Raw genomic sequence first — 15,335 nt, forward strand, 5'->3', positions numbered from 1 at the left:
CAGGTGCATAAGCAATTTTCAGGTTTTTTTTCTTCATTACCTCTGACAAGAAAGTTAATGCCACAGATAGACACTGTGGGGAAAATAAATTAGGATTTCTCTGTAATTTGTGCGGATATGCACAACTGGGCAGTAATTTATAGCTAAAAAGAAAGGACACAAATGTTTACAAACTCAAATGAAGCAAGATCAGCAGCAGAAAGCAAGGCCATTCCCCAACCACAAATGGCTTGTATTACACTACTCCAAACTATATGAAACAAACAAACAAATAAAAGAATACAAGTACTAACTTTTATATACAAGTTTGAAATCAAGTAAAGCAAACAGTGAAAAATTTGTTGATACTTCCAACAGATGATATTCACATGTCTAAATCCTGGTTGAAGTAGACTGTAAATATAGACAGAAGACAGGATGCCAACTACATGGCTGAGTTAAAAAAAGAAAAAGAAAGGGATCGATGTGCATTGTAATGAGACAGAAATTTCCCTTCATATGTGCAAAAATCCACAGTTTCATTAATGTAGAGGTCATATTTCTAGTAACAGATCTTAGACAAAACCAGTCTCCCTACATCCTGGAATCTACCTGTTTACATCAGCCACTTTAAGTGCACAGTACCCTGTTCGCATCTACAGTATTCAGCAGTTTCTGGCATTTCTCAGAAATTTAACATTCACCTGCCTTAAATCTTGAAAACAAAGGGCAAAGTTCATCCAGAGCATCATACCACTGCTTTTGAGTTATACCAACAGTTAAATCAAACTCCAATTCTCTCTTCTTCCATGGTGGCAGGAGTCCTTACAGGACTTGTAAACAGCAGTACACAATACTGTAAACAAATAATTTAAGTTCTGCTTTATACAAGATGTTAAGTTAACCCACGTCTACCAAACAGGTGAAAATGAAAAGGGTGGCTTCACACAAAATCCTTCCCTTTTCTCCCAGCAATTCTTTTCACTACATAAATAATCCTGAGCTGAAACAGGGGTTGATGAGAGCCTTTTTTGCATATAAAAACAATGTTCTAGAGTCAGCCCTCATGTTCTGTCAGGAAGTCAATTGCTGGAGAGATTAAACTGACATATTTCAAACCATTTGCTACTTTGGAGGAGGACTTATAATTTGGTGTGGCGACCAGTTCTAGACCCAGATGCTGCGCTTGCCAAGGAAGCTGATGCTGCTGCATCTTCAGCTTCCTCCAGCTCATCGTGTAGCTCCTGGCTAACGCTAGACTGGAGGGCTGCAGGAGTTAGCCACTCCTTCGGCAGACAGCTCTGGAGAAACGGTATACAAGAGCTGAAGTAGGCAAGGCGATTCACCCATCGTGGAATCTCTTTTCCACACAGAATCTAGGGGGGGAAGGGAAAAGAAAGGATTAATTTGTCTTCCAGATTCAGCAGTAACAAAACTACAGTACTGTAAATAAACAGCAAAGGCTGCAGCAGCCTTATGATTTACATATCACAAACGCCATACAGGAAGTGCTCGAGTTTACCGCACTAAGGCAACTCTCTCCATCGGTAAAGGCAGCATCCCAAGTCACACAAGGAGACTTGTTTTCCACAGTAAGAGTTTGACACATGGTTCTACACTTTTATAAGAAGTCCCGAAAAGCCAAACCACCTTGGTCTTTTTGAGTGACTTCTATAAAAGGCAGAGAAATGAGTTAAGGTATGCTTTCTTTTCACTGCTAATTCCTCAGAAACAGAAATTGCAGGAAAAATCTCACAATTACAAAAAAGCACCCTGAAATTAAGGGGTCAAGACAGTGTCAATACTACCGTTATGCGTACAGCTGAGGCTATTTACTGCGACAGCCTCTGATGACTTGCAAAAGATGTCACACAGGCCAAACACACATACACTTAGGTGCACTGGAACAAGAGAAGCAATACAATGCAAAGCTGGTTTCAACTCCTCAAAAAATGTATGAAGTTGCATTAAAAACTTGTTTTTACTGTACACCAGTCATTACACGGTTTCATTGTCACTATTCAAGGAGTGAGCTATTTTACTTAACTACCTCGATGTTCACTGCTGGTATCACTTACTCCAGTGCAAATCTGGATAAAATCAGCTAATGGGAACATTACTCTGCTGTAACTGAGCAGCATTTACCTTTTAATTATATCCCCATTTTCATGGTCAATTTGAACACTAAATAGGACAAGACATAAAATAGAAACAACATGACCAAGCGGTTGAAGATTACTGGCCATATAGGCCAGACTTCATTCCAACTACCGTTTTGTCAGTATCTTACCCTACTTACTTGTACCGGTGTTGCGCATGAATCATCATCTCAAAATTTTCCAGTACCACTGGAAGATCACGCACTCCACACAAAACACAGGCTATACAATAAGTGTCCCACTAACTATTTTGAAAAAAACCCAGACAAATTACATTTTATGGAAGTACACCACAGAAAAAATAGCCATCCCTTTTTTGGAGCGCTTCAATGAAACATTAGAATAAATTCTGATAAGCACAGATTGCTAACTACTGACAAAATCACAACTGCCGTTCCCCACTTTGTCCCAGGTTACTTATTCTTGACCCTTTCTGATCACGTTAAAATAAAGCTCAGGGGAAAAAGCAAAGCCCATTCAACTCCACAGTCAGATACTTTTCACAGCCACTCAGGTATCTCCATGACCAGGATGCAGGTGCTGGCAGAGCAATAACTTGACAAAAGCCTCTCAAGCAGAAGATTAATATTGTTCGTGCAACTTCAATGCCTTTGTTATTCTTTAACAGTAGGTCATAACTTTAAAGATTATTTTCAGTGTGATGGCTCTGTGGGGAAATACTGATAAAAATAACATATGGTTCTATCTTCAGTAGTGATCTCTGAGGCATGTGAAATTATTTTGGAATCCTGTTAATACTTCATTTATTAGGTCTCTCAATTACGAATGCACCCCTGCTTGAACACAAACTATGTATGAGAACAATATTTAGCATTTTTGGCAACAAAATCTCGTGCTTTGGACATAAGCACAAATAAAACCTGAAAAACTGTGACATTTGCCCAAGGTAAGAGATAGGAAGTTGGAAATTAGGCCAAACATTCCAAAGGACAGGAAGGAGATGATGCTCTGCAGCCACCTGGGAAGCACCGTTCTAGAGACCTTCATGTTTGTTTACCTCAGATAAAGCTGAAGAAAAATGATTGCAGTTTTTGTGCATTAGGTGATACGCATTTCCTTTGAATTCTTTTCCAAGCTCTTCTACTATTTTTTCTATGTCATCTTCCATAAAGTCAGTACTGCCTAGAACCACAGCCTCTCTAGAAGAGAAACAGAGAGAGTAGAAGGTGATCAGGCTTCCATGATACAGGTGGATTACTGTTCATACATTGCTCAAAAATCACCCTACTGTGGGTGGCAACATCTTTCTGCCCTCCTAGAATAACCTTGATTCTGTTCCATTTTACAGCACCACTTTCACCTTTATCACAAGATTATTTTCTTGCCGACTGTCCACCTGTATCTCACTTAAGTTCTTTGCAATTTAACTCTGACAAACACTGGATGCGATCTTCCCTTCCTCTCCAAAGGATATTGTTTCTAAGAGACAACTGAGAACAAGTAAGATCTTGTGATGCAGGGAAGGATCAAGGCAATCACACTGAGAAAGTTGCAAAGAGACATGGAGAAACCTTGAAGAACAACATTTGTCAGCTTTTTCTTTGAATAAAAATTTCACTATCTTGAAAAAGTTACTCCTTTGCATATACTGTATGAATAACAACAGCTAGCCACAAGTCCACATAACTTGTACACATTTAAGGAATTTAACGGTATGCTAGAAATAATGTTCTTTGCTGTAGACACTTCACTGTCTCATCACCTCTGTCCACCTTTCATTTCTAAGTAGAGAAAACACACTAATTTCTCAGAAAGTCAGAAATCCTGTAGTATCATTCAACATATCTATCTTCAAAACTAAATGCAACAAGTTGTCCTTTTAATATGCCTTCTCAAAAGCAAGAAAATAGGTATCTTTCTTACTTAAATTTAAATGTTTCTCCTAGCTCAGAAGCATTTCCTGGTGAAATTTCAAATATTCCAGAAAAAGGGTACGGATGACCACCATAGGCAAATTCTGAAAGAGAAAGCTGAGATTTAACAAAAACTGCGTACGACAGTAAAGAACAGCAGCCCTCACTAACTGGAAGATCACTTCACAGGGATCTAAAGCTAGAAACCAGACATCTTATTTACATGGGTAACAAATGTAAGGAGCTGGAAATTAATAGTTCTGTTAGTTACTAGTCAATCTCAGTAAAAACTGACAGGAAGTTTCCTACATCAGTGTACAGGTTTAACTTGAATAACTTTATGGTAAATACATATTGTTCTCATTGTCTAAGTGAGGATTTACAAGTTAAATTGTAAATCTTAACAATGTTCTTTATACGTGCTTGTCTTACAAGTCCACTTACATATTTATAGATTAGGGATTCAAAGTACTGCATCTTCAAAGATTTGATGGCGCTTCTATTCAGCGCACACTACAGGTTTAAGTGTGGCAGCAAGTAGTGGCCTAATAGGTTTTTTAATTTCTTGGTTTGAAAGAGTTCAACTGTGTTGTTATAGTAAAGAACTTGAGCAAGTAAACCAGTGCATGCATCTGAAGTCTGCATGTAGCACAAGCACTTACAGTACATGAAAATATCATGGTGTGCTTTAGCGTCCTTCTGTGTCTGTGAGATAACACAGCATGCCACACCCAGAGTGGAATAAAAAGCTTTAAGCATGACTTCAACACTTCCCTTCCTCAAAACTCATAACACACCATCCAAGTTTAGCATTCAGTTTTGTGGATAATCTTTTTCACAACAGATTAATAAATAAAGTTTGATGTATTTTGAAATATGCAAGTCATTGTTCTAGCAGGGGTATGACCTGCTACATGAGAAAGCTGTTACAATCTGAACAGGAAGGGAGGCACAAGTATTCGCCACAGCTCAAGAACTGGCTTTCAGGCACAGCACTATTAAGAGTCAGCTCTTTCTGGTTTGGATTAAAAGAAATCCAGAAAGTTTTAACAATAAGCACTGTATTTTGTCAATTTGTTGCTTTGATAACACTTGCCAACACAGTTACAATGTGACCATTATAGTAGCTGAAACATCTATAGTTGACGGTAACTCTGTGCAGTGTGGTCTTTGGATCGCATGCCACACCTTTTGCTGCTTCCCCTCACCTCCAAACACATTCCAAAAAAAAGAACTGAAGTAGATTTTTCTTCTTTAAATGGACTACTTTTAGCAACAGCATAACTTCAGAGCGTCATTGTACTGCTAGGCAGGAACACCTCGGACCTGAGCCTCTGCTACTGCATGCTCAGAAACACCTTCTGGCAGCAATGGGATTCAAAGTGGCCTGAACAAGTCAGGAAGCTGCATCCCCAAAGTACAACTATTTAGCAAAATTAGAATGTACTGTTGTATTTATCACTAGTTATCTTTTGTAAGCAGTATGCACGGGTTGCACTTTAAAGAAATGTCCCTTTAAAACAAACCAAGCTACCAATAAGGAACCGTCAGTTTTTCCTGAGCATCATGCACTTTTAGGTGCCCATCTGCAACAGACTTTTGTTTCCATAGTTAAAAATTAACTCCTTGCACTAAGCGCTAGCAGGATACTAAGGAAACATGATTCAACCATGCTTACATGAAGCATAAATTTATTGTAACAACAGGTATTTCAAAACCTAAAATAAAGCTTTCTATTCCTAGCTGAATAAATTGCACACTTTTTCATAGCTGCATAGCTTTACACAAGAATGTAAGATGACTACCGGATTATTCGTATCCAAGGGTTTTTCCAGAGGCAGAAGATAAGAGAACTTTAAAAGAAAACTAATGAACAGGTTTCAGGAGCCAGACTTCCCTCACTACCTGAAAAATGTTTTTTAAATAACAGCATTACCAGAACAAAGAGTAAGTTATGTTTTTCTTGTACGTACCTCGGCCATACACCTCTATACCTGAATGGAACACTCCAATTCCAAGGGAAGAAGTATATTCATTCATCCAATACTAAAAGGAAAGAAGAAAACAAAAAAGACTCCAATCAGTTTCCAATACAGATTTGTCTTCTGACAGCAGACTGACATGTATTTGTCCCCCACATCATAAGCATGAAACCCTACCAGAGTGAAACTGCACATACCATTTTATGGGAACAGAACATGCCGTTAAAATTCCCCAACTGTACCCGGTGAATTAATTCTACTACGTTGTAGAACCTAGGGCTGTCAATGTCTGTCAACCAAGGAGATCGTACCTGGGATAAATCCAGATCAACTTTTGGTTTGTCAACAAGTTACAAGTTGTAAAGTTTTCCATTAGGTGGAATGCATTCAAGAATCAATGGCAGCAATTCTGCAGGAACACTTTTTTTTTTTTAAAATAACATCAGAATGTAGGACTGTAATATACACACACCAAGTGTCATTTATAGCAATGACCACAGTTTTGCTTATGACCTGATGAGCGCAAGTCACACTCAGAGCTATGTAAGACAGGCTGAAATTACCTTACTATATTTTGTCTTTGAAAGCTCAATTGGTGGTCACCATACAAGAGACTAAGCTCTCTCCAGACTCCTGATGTATGTGTCTCCGTACATCAGGTGTAAGTCTTTTGCACAGGTCTAACACCTGTTTCCAATATATCATTTCTATTGTAGCCAACAGATAATAGCTGCATTTCAAAAGGAAACCAGGAAGTGGTAATAAAAAAAAAAAAAGAGAGAAAAAAAGGGAAGAAAAAAAAAAAAGAAAAAACCTCCCCTTAGCACTTTCTCTTTTCTTTTTCAAAAGCAGCAGCAAGTGCCTATCAGGAGCTAACTATTACCCTCAAGACCTTACAGATACACAGAGTTCTGGAAAGGGAAAACCTCAAAATTACTATCTTTCCTTGGCTACATCACCACCCTCAAAATATCAGTCTCCAAGCAGTAAAAATTTTCAAGTGACACATAATTGGAACCTCAAACAAAAGATTAAAAGAAAAAAAGCGCCAGCTGTGTCCTTCAAACTGAAATTGGCTAGCAAGAAAAACCCTCCCAAAAATACAAGGAAAACATTATTTTGTCAATTACTCCAGTAATGGGATATTTCCTCCCAGGTCATCTGGTCCCAAAGGGCACCCCTGTGAGCTTCGACAAAGCAGACCTGAAAAAGTCAGCTGGCAGGCAGGACAAGGTAGTACCTCCAGCAAATTAATATTTGTTTAGCAAAATACAAAGGAAAAGAAGCTATCTTCTTTACACAACCTGTGGACATACTAAGTGCTTTCTGATGTGAAGTCACTATTAAAACAGCACAACTGATGATAAAAATATAAAAGGTTGCAGGTGTCACATGTTAAGGTGTGCTACCTGGAGTCAGTATATAATTTACAGGGCCATTACAAACATTATGGCATATAATGGGCATTTCTGAAGGCCATTTTCTCCCAATAAAAATTATATACTGTCCTGGTTTGGGCTAAACCAGAACTAATTCTGCTTTAGTGCTTTAACTTTTCAGCTAAGTCTCTTCTAACTAACGGCACTTTCTGAAACAGCAGCATGTTTTTCCAGACAGTGACTGCTTCTAGCAGTGATAAGGCCTGATGTTTATACTTCGTACCAAGGAATGGTATGCAGAGAGGCCCTTGCTTATACTTGTTCTTGTAGCGACCAAGGTCACTGCTAAATCTTGTACCCCATGTTGGGGTGCCGGGAGTGAAAAGGGTCGCAAGCACGACAAAGGTCACACCTGCAGGGAGGAGAGAACTGGACAGGTGATCCAAACCTGACCAACAGAGTATTCCATCCCATATACGTCATATTCAGTATAAAGCTGAGGGATCACGAGGGTCAATCTCTTTCGATGGCCAACATCTGAGGAGGACTCTGTCTGTTCTTCTGTCATCGATCCTGATCCGTGCATCCCTGAATCCAGTGCCTGAGTCCAGCTCCTGCGTCCTGTCCCTGTCTGCTGTCATGTCCAGCCTGGGACTGCCCCAGTGCCAGCCCTGAAGTGTCGGTGGTGACGTATCGTCATCAGGGTGGGAAGAGTTGGGTTTGGTACTGGTTTTGATCTATTTGTACATATTGTATATATTTCATTATTTCCTTATTCTTATCATTATCTCTTCTTTTATTGTTATTGTTTCATTAAAGCTGTTTTAGTTTTCTTTTCCAAACCGTAAAGTCTCTCTCCCTTGTTCTCTCTCCTTTTCCCTTTTGGGAGGGGAGAGGGGTTAGTAGAGAGCATCTGTCATTCGTTAGTGGCCAGCCCAGTCTCAAACCGTGACATATACTAAACTTTGGGCTGAGAAGCTATGAAAAACAAAACAAGTTAAATGAGAAAAAGAGCAAGCCAGGCCAAAAGTTACAAATTTTCAGGCGCTAGATATGTATGGATTTGGCTTTTACAGTCATCCTTATTCTAAGTAGCATCAAACCAAAAAGAAATGGTCCCTCAAATTCAGTTACTAGCAGTTGCCAAACATCACCACATTGCTTTTATAGCTGAGAATTCACAACTGTGCTAGCAGACATAGGATACGAACAACTATCTGGATAACAAGATGCTTAGTATTTAATGTTCTCTTCTTTAGACAAGTCAGTTTTGAGAAATTTTGTCAATATGAATTCACAGAAGACAGATTTTGCTCCTTACATTTATTTAAAGCTAAGGATCATTGAGATCTATGGATAAATTTTGCTTAAGACTAAACTTTACACTTTGCTTTAATTCTGACTTTGTTTATGCATTGTAGTGTTAGCTAGCGGGTTACAGATGATTATACTAAATCATCACCTTGGTCTAGTTAAAGGTCTATTCCTTCCTTCCCACCCCCCAAGAAGAGCAGAGCTAGTACGTATGTATCTAACTAGACTTTTCAGATCAAGCTACATCCAGAAACACACTGGGTTAGATTTAGTCTGTATAGAAAGACATAGAATAGGGAGAAAACAAGAGGAGGGGAAGGAAGGAGAACAACGTTAAGACTACCCAACTAACTTAATGCGTTTGTGACCATTAAAAAATAGATTCTGTTCACTGAAGTGAAATCAAAGGCCCCAGGAAAATGGAAGAGCTACTTAAACACAAACCTGTTTCAGTTCTGAAGCAAATCCTATCCCACACTTTACCAGCTGACCATTTCAAAATAATTTTAGGTTTATATTTATAGTCAAAATCGTAGGCACATTCAACATACAGTTTGTCAGTACAGGAAGAGAGTAGTATGTTTGCCTAATGAGAAAGTGTATCCAAATCAACCTAATCTAGAACTGAGCTAGACAGTGTCCCTGGTGCTCTAGCCTTTCCTCTCCTGAAGAGCCATTCTGTCAGCAAACTCTGGGTCCGGCCTCTGAATTCCAAATAAACTACATATCACATATGCATTTGATCTGTTAATGCCAAGCAAGGTTATTGCTGCTCTCTGAAAATGGAACAAAAGTTACACACGATATTCCATAAGCACTGGAAGTAATAAAGCATAGTTTGTCACCAGGCAGAAAAAGAGAAAAATTATTCACACTCCTCCCCTCCCACAACTCCTTGAAACCTAATGCAAGCTACAGGGAGAGGGCAGAAAAGCGGGTGGCCAACCCTCTTCATCAACCTGCGCAGAACGGGATGGAAAGCTGCCCTAACAAGGTGTTCAGCAAGTCCAGTGCTATTCAAGTATGAGCATCTTCTTACTGCTGGCACCTAAACACACAGGGCTCACTAGACTCCAAAAACTGAGCACTGGTGGCAAATTAAACAAATGTTAGCAGCTTTGGAACAAGTGCCTAAAGCAAGCTGGCACTTCACTTAATATTTCTAGTAAGACCAGAGTAGGTTAATTGAAGATAAAAGAATTTCAGTAAGGCAGAATTACTTTCCCCCTAGGAACAGTAATTATATCTAATTATTACTTAATCTGGATCAGCTATTGGAAGGTTGGTCACATTTTCTCATTGAACCAAATGCTTTATCTCACTGAAAAAAAAAAAAGCAGGACAAATGCAACTTCAAATACACTGAATTTGGCTACAGCTGAAACGATTATATATGACCTACAACATAAAAACTGTAAATAAATTGTAAACTAAATGACACACATACGCGCATATATAGCTTGCTGGTTCAGTAACATGCTGTCAGCTTTGGAATCCCAAACTGATCCCCAAAAGCTACATCCTTGCTTCCATTATACAATGTGGATTCCCTTCATTTAGTCTCATATTAATTCTGCCATAGTAGAATGTATGGAAGCAGCACAATCCCATATCCTCAATATTTTGCAATTAGTCAGTCTTGTAGAACAGGAATTCGTGTTTAATGCAACTATCAGAATGAAAAATATTAAGAGAAGTTTTTTTTCTTTCAGCACAGTAAAGTCGTGTCATTGAAATGAAAGAAAAACGCTAATCCCAGTGCTTCAAAAATACCTTAATTACTTTCTTCAGAGCTTTCATTTATGTTAATACTTTAGATTGTTACAGCCTTATTTGACAAGGGAAAAAATAGGATGCTACTTCGGGCACAAAAAGGCTAGACTCCTAAAAATAGCAGTTAGTTAAAATGAAACTATAAAGTACTCTGGTTCTCAAAACATAACATATCAAGGTCTTCACTCAATCCTTTTAATGATCATAAAAGATTTTCAAATCTGCAGCATGTAAATATGCCCTTAAGCTTCTCTCCCTCTGTAAAGTTACCAATACCTGAAGGTCCACTTTCTTGTACAACACATGCACCCCTCCTCTCCCTTTGGTTTTATCAAAGATTTTCAGCTTTTCAAGCGCTAAGGACAACAGAAGGGTATATGCTCCAAACCCAACCAACTCAGTCCTGTAAGGAGTTTCAACAGTAGCAAGGTCACCTGTATTCCCCTGTATACCTCAGCAGCTGTCTGGGAAAGGAAGCTACAGTTAGCGCTAGGGTTAAAATAAAGCTGTTCATACAAGTGTTGCAATTATAGTAGTGTTGATTCTGTCAACCAGGTGACTGTTCCAAAAGAGAAACAAAACACCCCAATCCCAAACCTAAATTAAAAAAAACCCAAACCCACCTCCAAGCAACACAAAACGTCAGAAGCAAAAAGTAAATCTGCTAGTGCCTCAGTGCACAGTTGGCAGGATTTGATGAATAAACAGAACTTCAAAGTAGCTATTACGAAAGAATCTTCCCTTCTCCTGACTCTTAATGCCCCCAGACAACGCAATGTCATTGATTTCAGGTTGTTGTCTACACGCTGTAATGTAACTGCTATGCAACATGAAAAGTGAGGCTTTAGTTTAAACTCCTGCTTCAAACAAGTTTAAAATGGACCAAGACATCGTTTAGCAGAAGAGTTCGAGGCAGGATGTACACTGACAATTTTGGACACTGTGGGAACCCCAGGCTTTCTTTCCAGTTTAAAGGAAATCTGTTTCTCTAATGGTCAAATAATGTAGACATTGTTCTACAACAACAAACACAGATGAAGTAGGATACAGAAATATTCTGCTTAGTGGTCTCATCTTACGCTATGTATAATTTGTGGTGATGCACAGCTTTAACAAATACTACAACTGCAGACCAATGCACAAAAAGCCACCCCTAGATGTGTTCAAACTTCTGCAAATAAATGTGCTTGCTCGCTTCTTTTGGACACTAAGTTCCTTCTACAGATGGTGCCTTTAGAGACTACGCTACTTCTTCATGTAGGCAGAGCCCCACTAATCACAACAGGACAACTATCAGTCCCCAACATGTCCTAAGGAAAAGTATGACACTTGTTTTTATGAGCACAGCCTTCCTGTTACTTTTTTTCTCCCCTTCCCTCCTGTCAACTGTCAGCCTTCCTAGGATGGCTGGAGTAAAACTGATCACAGTAATTCAACTCTCGAGAAAAAAAAAAAAAGGATATGGGTTGCAGCAAAGAAATCTAAGGAGTAAGAGATGAAGGAGAACCACGTGAATGAAACAGGAGACTATCACAAGAGAAAAAAGAAAAAAGGCATGCCAAAGTCACACCCCACCAACGCTATCATCATAGCGAGAATGGAGTTTCTCACAGAGGCCATGGCGTTAACGTTCCAGGCAGGCACTTACACAGGAGACAGTCCATTCTGTTAGTTTTCACAGCCTGCCTCTGAACTGGGCCCAGGCGACACTTTGCACAGCTAAGCAAGTCTTCGTGAGAACATGGATCTTCCATCTTAGTGACTCAGAAGTGCGTCAAGCCTTGACTTCAAAGATACTATCTTATGTAAGAGTCCTGAAACTGAAGTCCTACTTCTTTCTCTGTACAAATATTTATAGTTAATATATGTAAAACCATCTCTTTTCATGGTAGAAGGGCTTCTCCAACATGTATTTTTTAACCGTAGTCCAGAGAAAGCATACATATGCACTCCACAGAGCACCCTTCCCTCCTTTAGTATAACGCACAATGACTTTTTGTCGTATCAGCATCACATACGAGCTCAACCAGGTGAGCAAAAACCTCAATTCTTTTTCCCCTCTCAGAAAAAAAATCACAGCGAGCAGACTGCTCCTGTCTCCCCTCGTTCTCTACAATAAGGAGAAAAATAAAGTAGAAGTAACAGGTTATATCAGTGGAAAACAGAATTCAGACATGGGGGGGGGAGAAAAAATAAGTCTTTTAACAGGGACATTGATTTCTATGGTAAGTATTAGAGTGAAAGAAAATAATCAGGCTAGTTCATATAATCTCATATATAAATTTAATTTCATGCCAGATAGCTCCCTATTGATTGCTATTAAATATTCTGGCATTAGAGCCTGAGTATTCCCAAGCAAACAAGCTGCATCTTCTCTCTGCCAACAGTCTCTGACTCTACACTATACACCTTAACCCTTTTAAAACACCAAAAGTTCACTTTTAAATGGCGGCGGTGGTAGGAAAGCCTATCCAAAACCAAATTAAATAACGCAAACACAGTTACCTGAAGCTAGATGTCAATCTTACTGGCCTTCTATCACTAGACTCAAAATGTGGTCAGAGAACTAGAGCTACTTGTTCTAATTTCCAGTGATTGAAACGCATTAATGGATATTTTCTTAGTATTACTTATCCACACCTCCTGTTCTATACAGGTACTTACACCTCATTTGTTACCATGGCATTATTTGAGCAGCTTCCAGCTGAACGTAAGGCAGTACAACAGTTGCTGTAGGTGTCACAGCAAGATCACCCAGAAGGGAAGGAAAGTGAGCTCACCGGACTGCAAATCAAGCTGGAGCAATTCCTTCATTTCTACCAAGCTGCAGCTATACCAAAACTGTTCAAAAATTCTGGTCTAGAAAAAAAGCGTTACTGACACAGCGTGAAAAAAAAAAAATAACCTCTTAACCCTACAGAGATAGTGGTTATCCCCAACTGCTATCCTGTCGGAAAATCAGCCACTTTTATGGTTTTCAGGAGCAGGAAAGGCAGGGCCTTCCCCCCCCCCCCCCCCCCCCCCCCGCTGAGCCCTAGGGGCAATAACGGAGGAGGAACGACACCTGGGGGAAACTCACACTTCGCTATTCATTCACAGCAGGGCAGGGGAAGAGCTTCCCCTGCGACAGGGAGCGGATCTACCCGTCACTGAAAGACCTGGCCCGGCACTACAGCAAACTTTTGCTGCTGGTCACAAGAGATCTGTAGAAATCGACACACCTCCTAAATTAACGCCCCCGCCCCGGGTTCGTTATCTCTCCTGCTCCACCGCCCCCACGGGCGGGAGCCCACGGAACCAACTCACGCGGGGACAGGCAGGGGAACGGCAGGAAAACTTTCCCCGCTGCCCCCCACCCACCCCCGCACGCTCCGCGCCCAGGCCCCCGCGGCCCTCCCGGGAGGCGGCCGGCACCCCCGTCCGCCGCCACAGGTGCGGGGCCGCGCTGCCGCCAACGGCCCCGGGCCAGGCCTGGCCGCCGCGGCGGGCCCCTGGCGCCGGGTTGGGCGCTCACCATGTCGTAGACGTTGAGGATCACCAGCTGGTTCGCCATCGCCGGCGGCCCGCGGGCGCCCCCCGCCCGCTTGGTGGCTCCGGCTGCGGCGGCGGCGCTGCTCAGGCCGGCGGCGGGGCGGTGGGGACCCCCGGGGGCCGCTTCCTCCTCGTCCTGCCTGTTGCTGCGGGGCGGGGGGGGGCGGCGGGCACCATGGAGCCGCCGCCGCGGAGGGACGGGGCCTCGCCCCCGGGAGACGCGCTCAGCCCGCGGCCGGCGGCGGGGGCCAGGCGGCGCGGCGGGGGAGCGGGCGCGGGCCCCACCCCGGTGGCGCCGGCGGTACCGGTGGCGGCGGGAGGGAAGAGGCGGGAAGGAGGGAGGAGGCGCGGCGCGGCGGTCAGGGCGGGGGAGAGGCGCAGGCAGCGGCTGGCGCCCTGCCTGGCGCCGGGGCCGCGGGACGGCCGGGCAGCCCCTCCAATGGGCGCAAAATGGAGCCGCTCGAGCCCGCCCCCACCCTCGGCGCGGAGCGGGATGGCAGAGACTACAGCTCCCGGCGCGCAGCGCGGCGGGCAGGACTGCGGCTCCCGGCCTGGCGAGCGCCGCCTCGCGGCCGGCTGCGCGCGGCCCCGGGGCGGCGGCGGTGGTGGCGGTGGGATTTCCACCGCGCGGGCGGGCGCGCGCAGGGCGCTTTCCGTCTCTCTGGGGCGACGGAGAGTCCCGGTGCGTCCGGGCTCGGGTTGCCGAGCCGCCGGTGAGGCCCGTCGGGCGGGCGCTGCGCGTCCCTCGCGGGGACCGGGACCGGGACCGGGACCGGGACCGGGACCGGGCGGGCGGGAGGCGGGCAGGCCCGTGGCCGTGCCGGAGCGAGCACCGCCGCGGTCTACCGCTGCTGGGCGCTGGCAGGCTGCCCTGGTTGATGGGGTCATGAGGCCCACATACGCTAGGGCTCTGAGGGTCCAGGGGCGGGAAGGCCTGTGTTCGGGCCGTGTGGGGAGCGTCCCCAGCGCCGCCATTTTATGTTTTTGTTCAGTGAAGAGCAGGAGTTCGAGCTAGCGTTACAGAGGGAGCATTTGAGCCTATCGGGCCGGCAGATGACCCACGCGTGGATACTGCTGAATGCATGGCCACTTCTAAGGCTGCAAACACCTTCGGTAGTAACCTTGTCCTGTAACCTGGCGATGAGGTAAACCTACATAGAACCTTGTCAAGCAGTAGCAAACCAAAAATCTGGTTGGTAAAAGCATCAACGGGAGAAAGGATGTTTTCTCTCCTCCAGCAGATCTAGCCTTATAAAGACAACTACTGCTGCTTTCTATAAAGCGCAGTAAAGAAACTACTGTGTGTTAAGAAAGGTGCAGCTCGCAACAGGCTGTGGATGTGCC

The 15,335-nt window shown here is 43.0% G+C and overlaps 1 protein-coding gene across 2 annotated transcripts; it reads right to left on the bottom strand.

Moving 5' to 3' along the window:
- Window positions 1-337: 337 nt before the first annotated feature.
- DESI2 (desumoylating isopeptidase 2) lies at window positions 338-14,013 on the bottom strand. 2 transcript variants are annotated; one of them, XM_086460937.1, is made up of 5 exons: window positions 13,975-14,013; window positions 5,986-6,058; window positions 4,023-4,116; window positions 3,157-3,298; window positions 338-1,355 (listed from the first exon to the last, which is right to left on the bottom strand). In XM_086460937.1, exons 1-5 carry the CDS (start codon window positions 14,011-14,013, stop codon window positions 1,122-1,124), a joined length of 582 nt encoding a protein of 193 aa, XP_086317063.1. In that variant the 3' UTR covers window positions 338-1,121. The 2 variants fall into 2 exon arrangements, with proteins under 2 accessions (XP_086317063.1, XP_086317064.1); XM_086460938.1 differs by lacking the exons at window positions 4,023-4,116; window positions 13,975-14,013 and having other exon boundaries at window positions 3,157-3,296.
- Between the last annotated feature and the right edge of the window lie 1,322 nt (window positions 14,014-15,335).

This window comes from Leptosomus discolor, chromosome 2 (genome assembly GCF_034619465.1).
Source record: "Leptosomus discolor isolate bLepDis1 chromosome 2, bLepDis1.hap2, whole genome shotgun sequence".
NCBI classification, from domain to species: Eukaryota; Metazoa; Chordata; class Aves; order Leptosomiformes; family Leptosomidae; genus Leptosomus; species Leptosomus discolor.

Bases quoted from the DNA above. Each gene is read 5' to 3' on its own strand.
- DESI2 (XM_086460937.1), bottom strand. From the start codon at position 14,013: ATGGCGAACCAGCTGGTGATCCTCAACGTCTACGACATG. The intron at 4,117-5,985 runs GTACGTACAAGA...TTTCTCTTTCAG, and splicing joins TATAGAGGTGTATGGCCGAG to AATTTGCCTATGGTGGTCAT. The intron at 1,356-3,156 runs GTAAACAAACAT...TTCCCCCCCTAG, and splicing joins TTTCTTCAGCTTTATCTGAG to ATTCTGTGTGGAAAAGAGAT.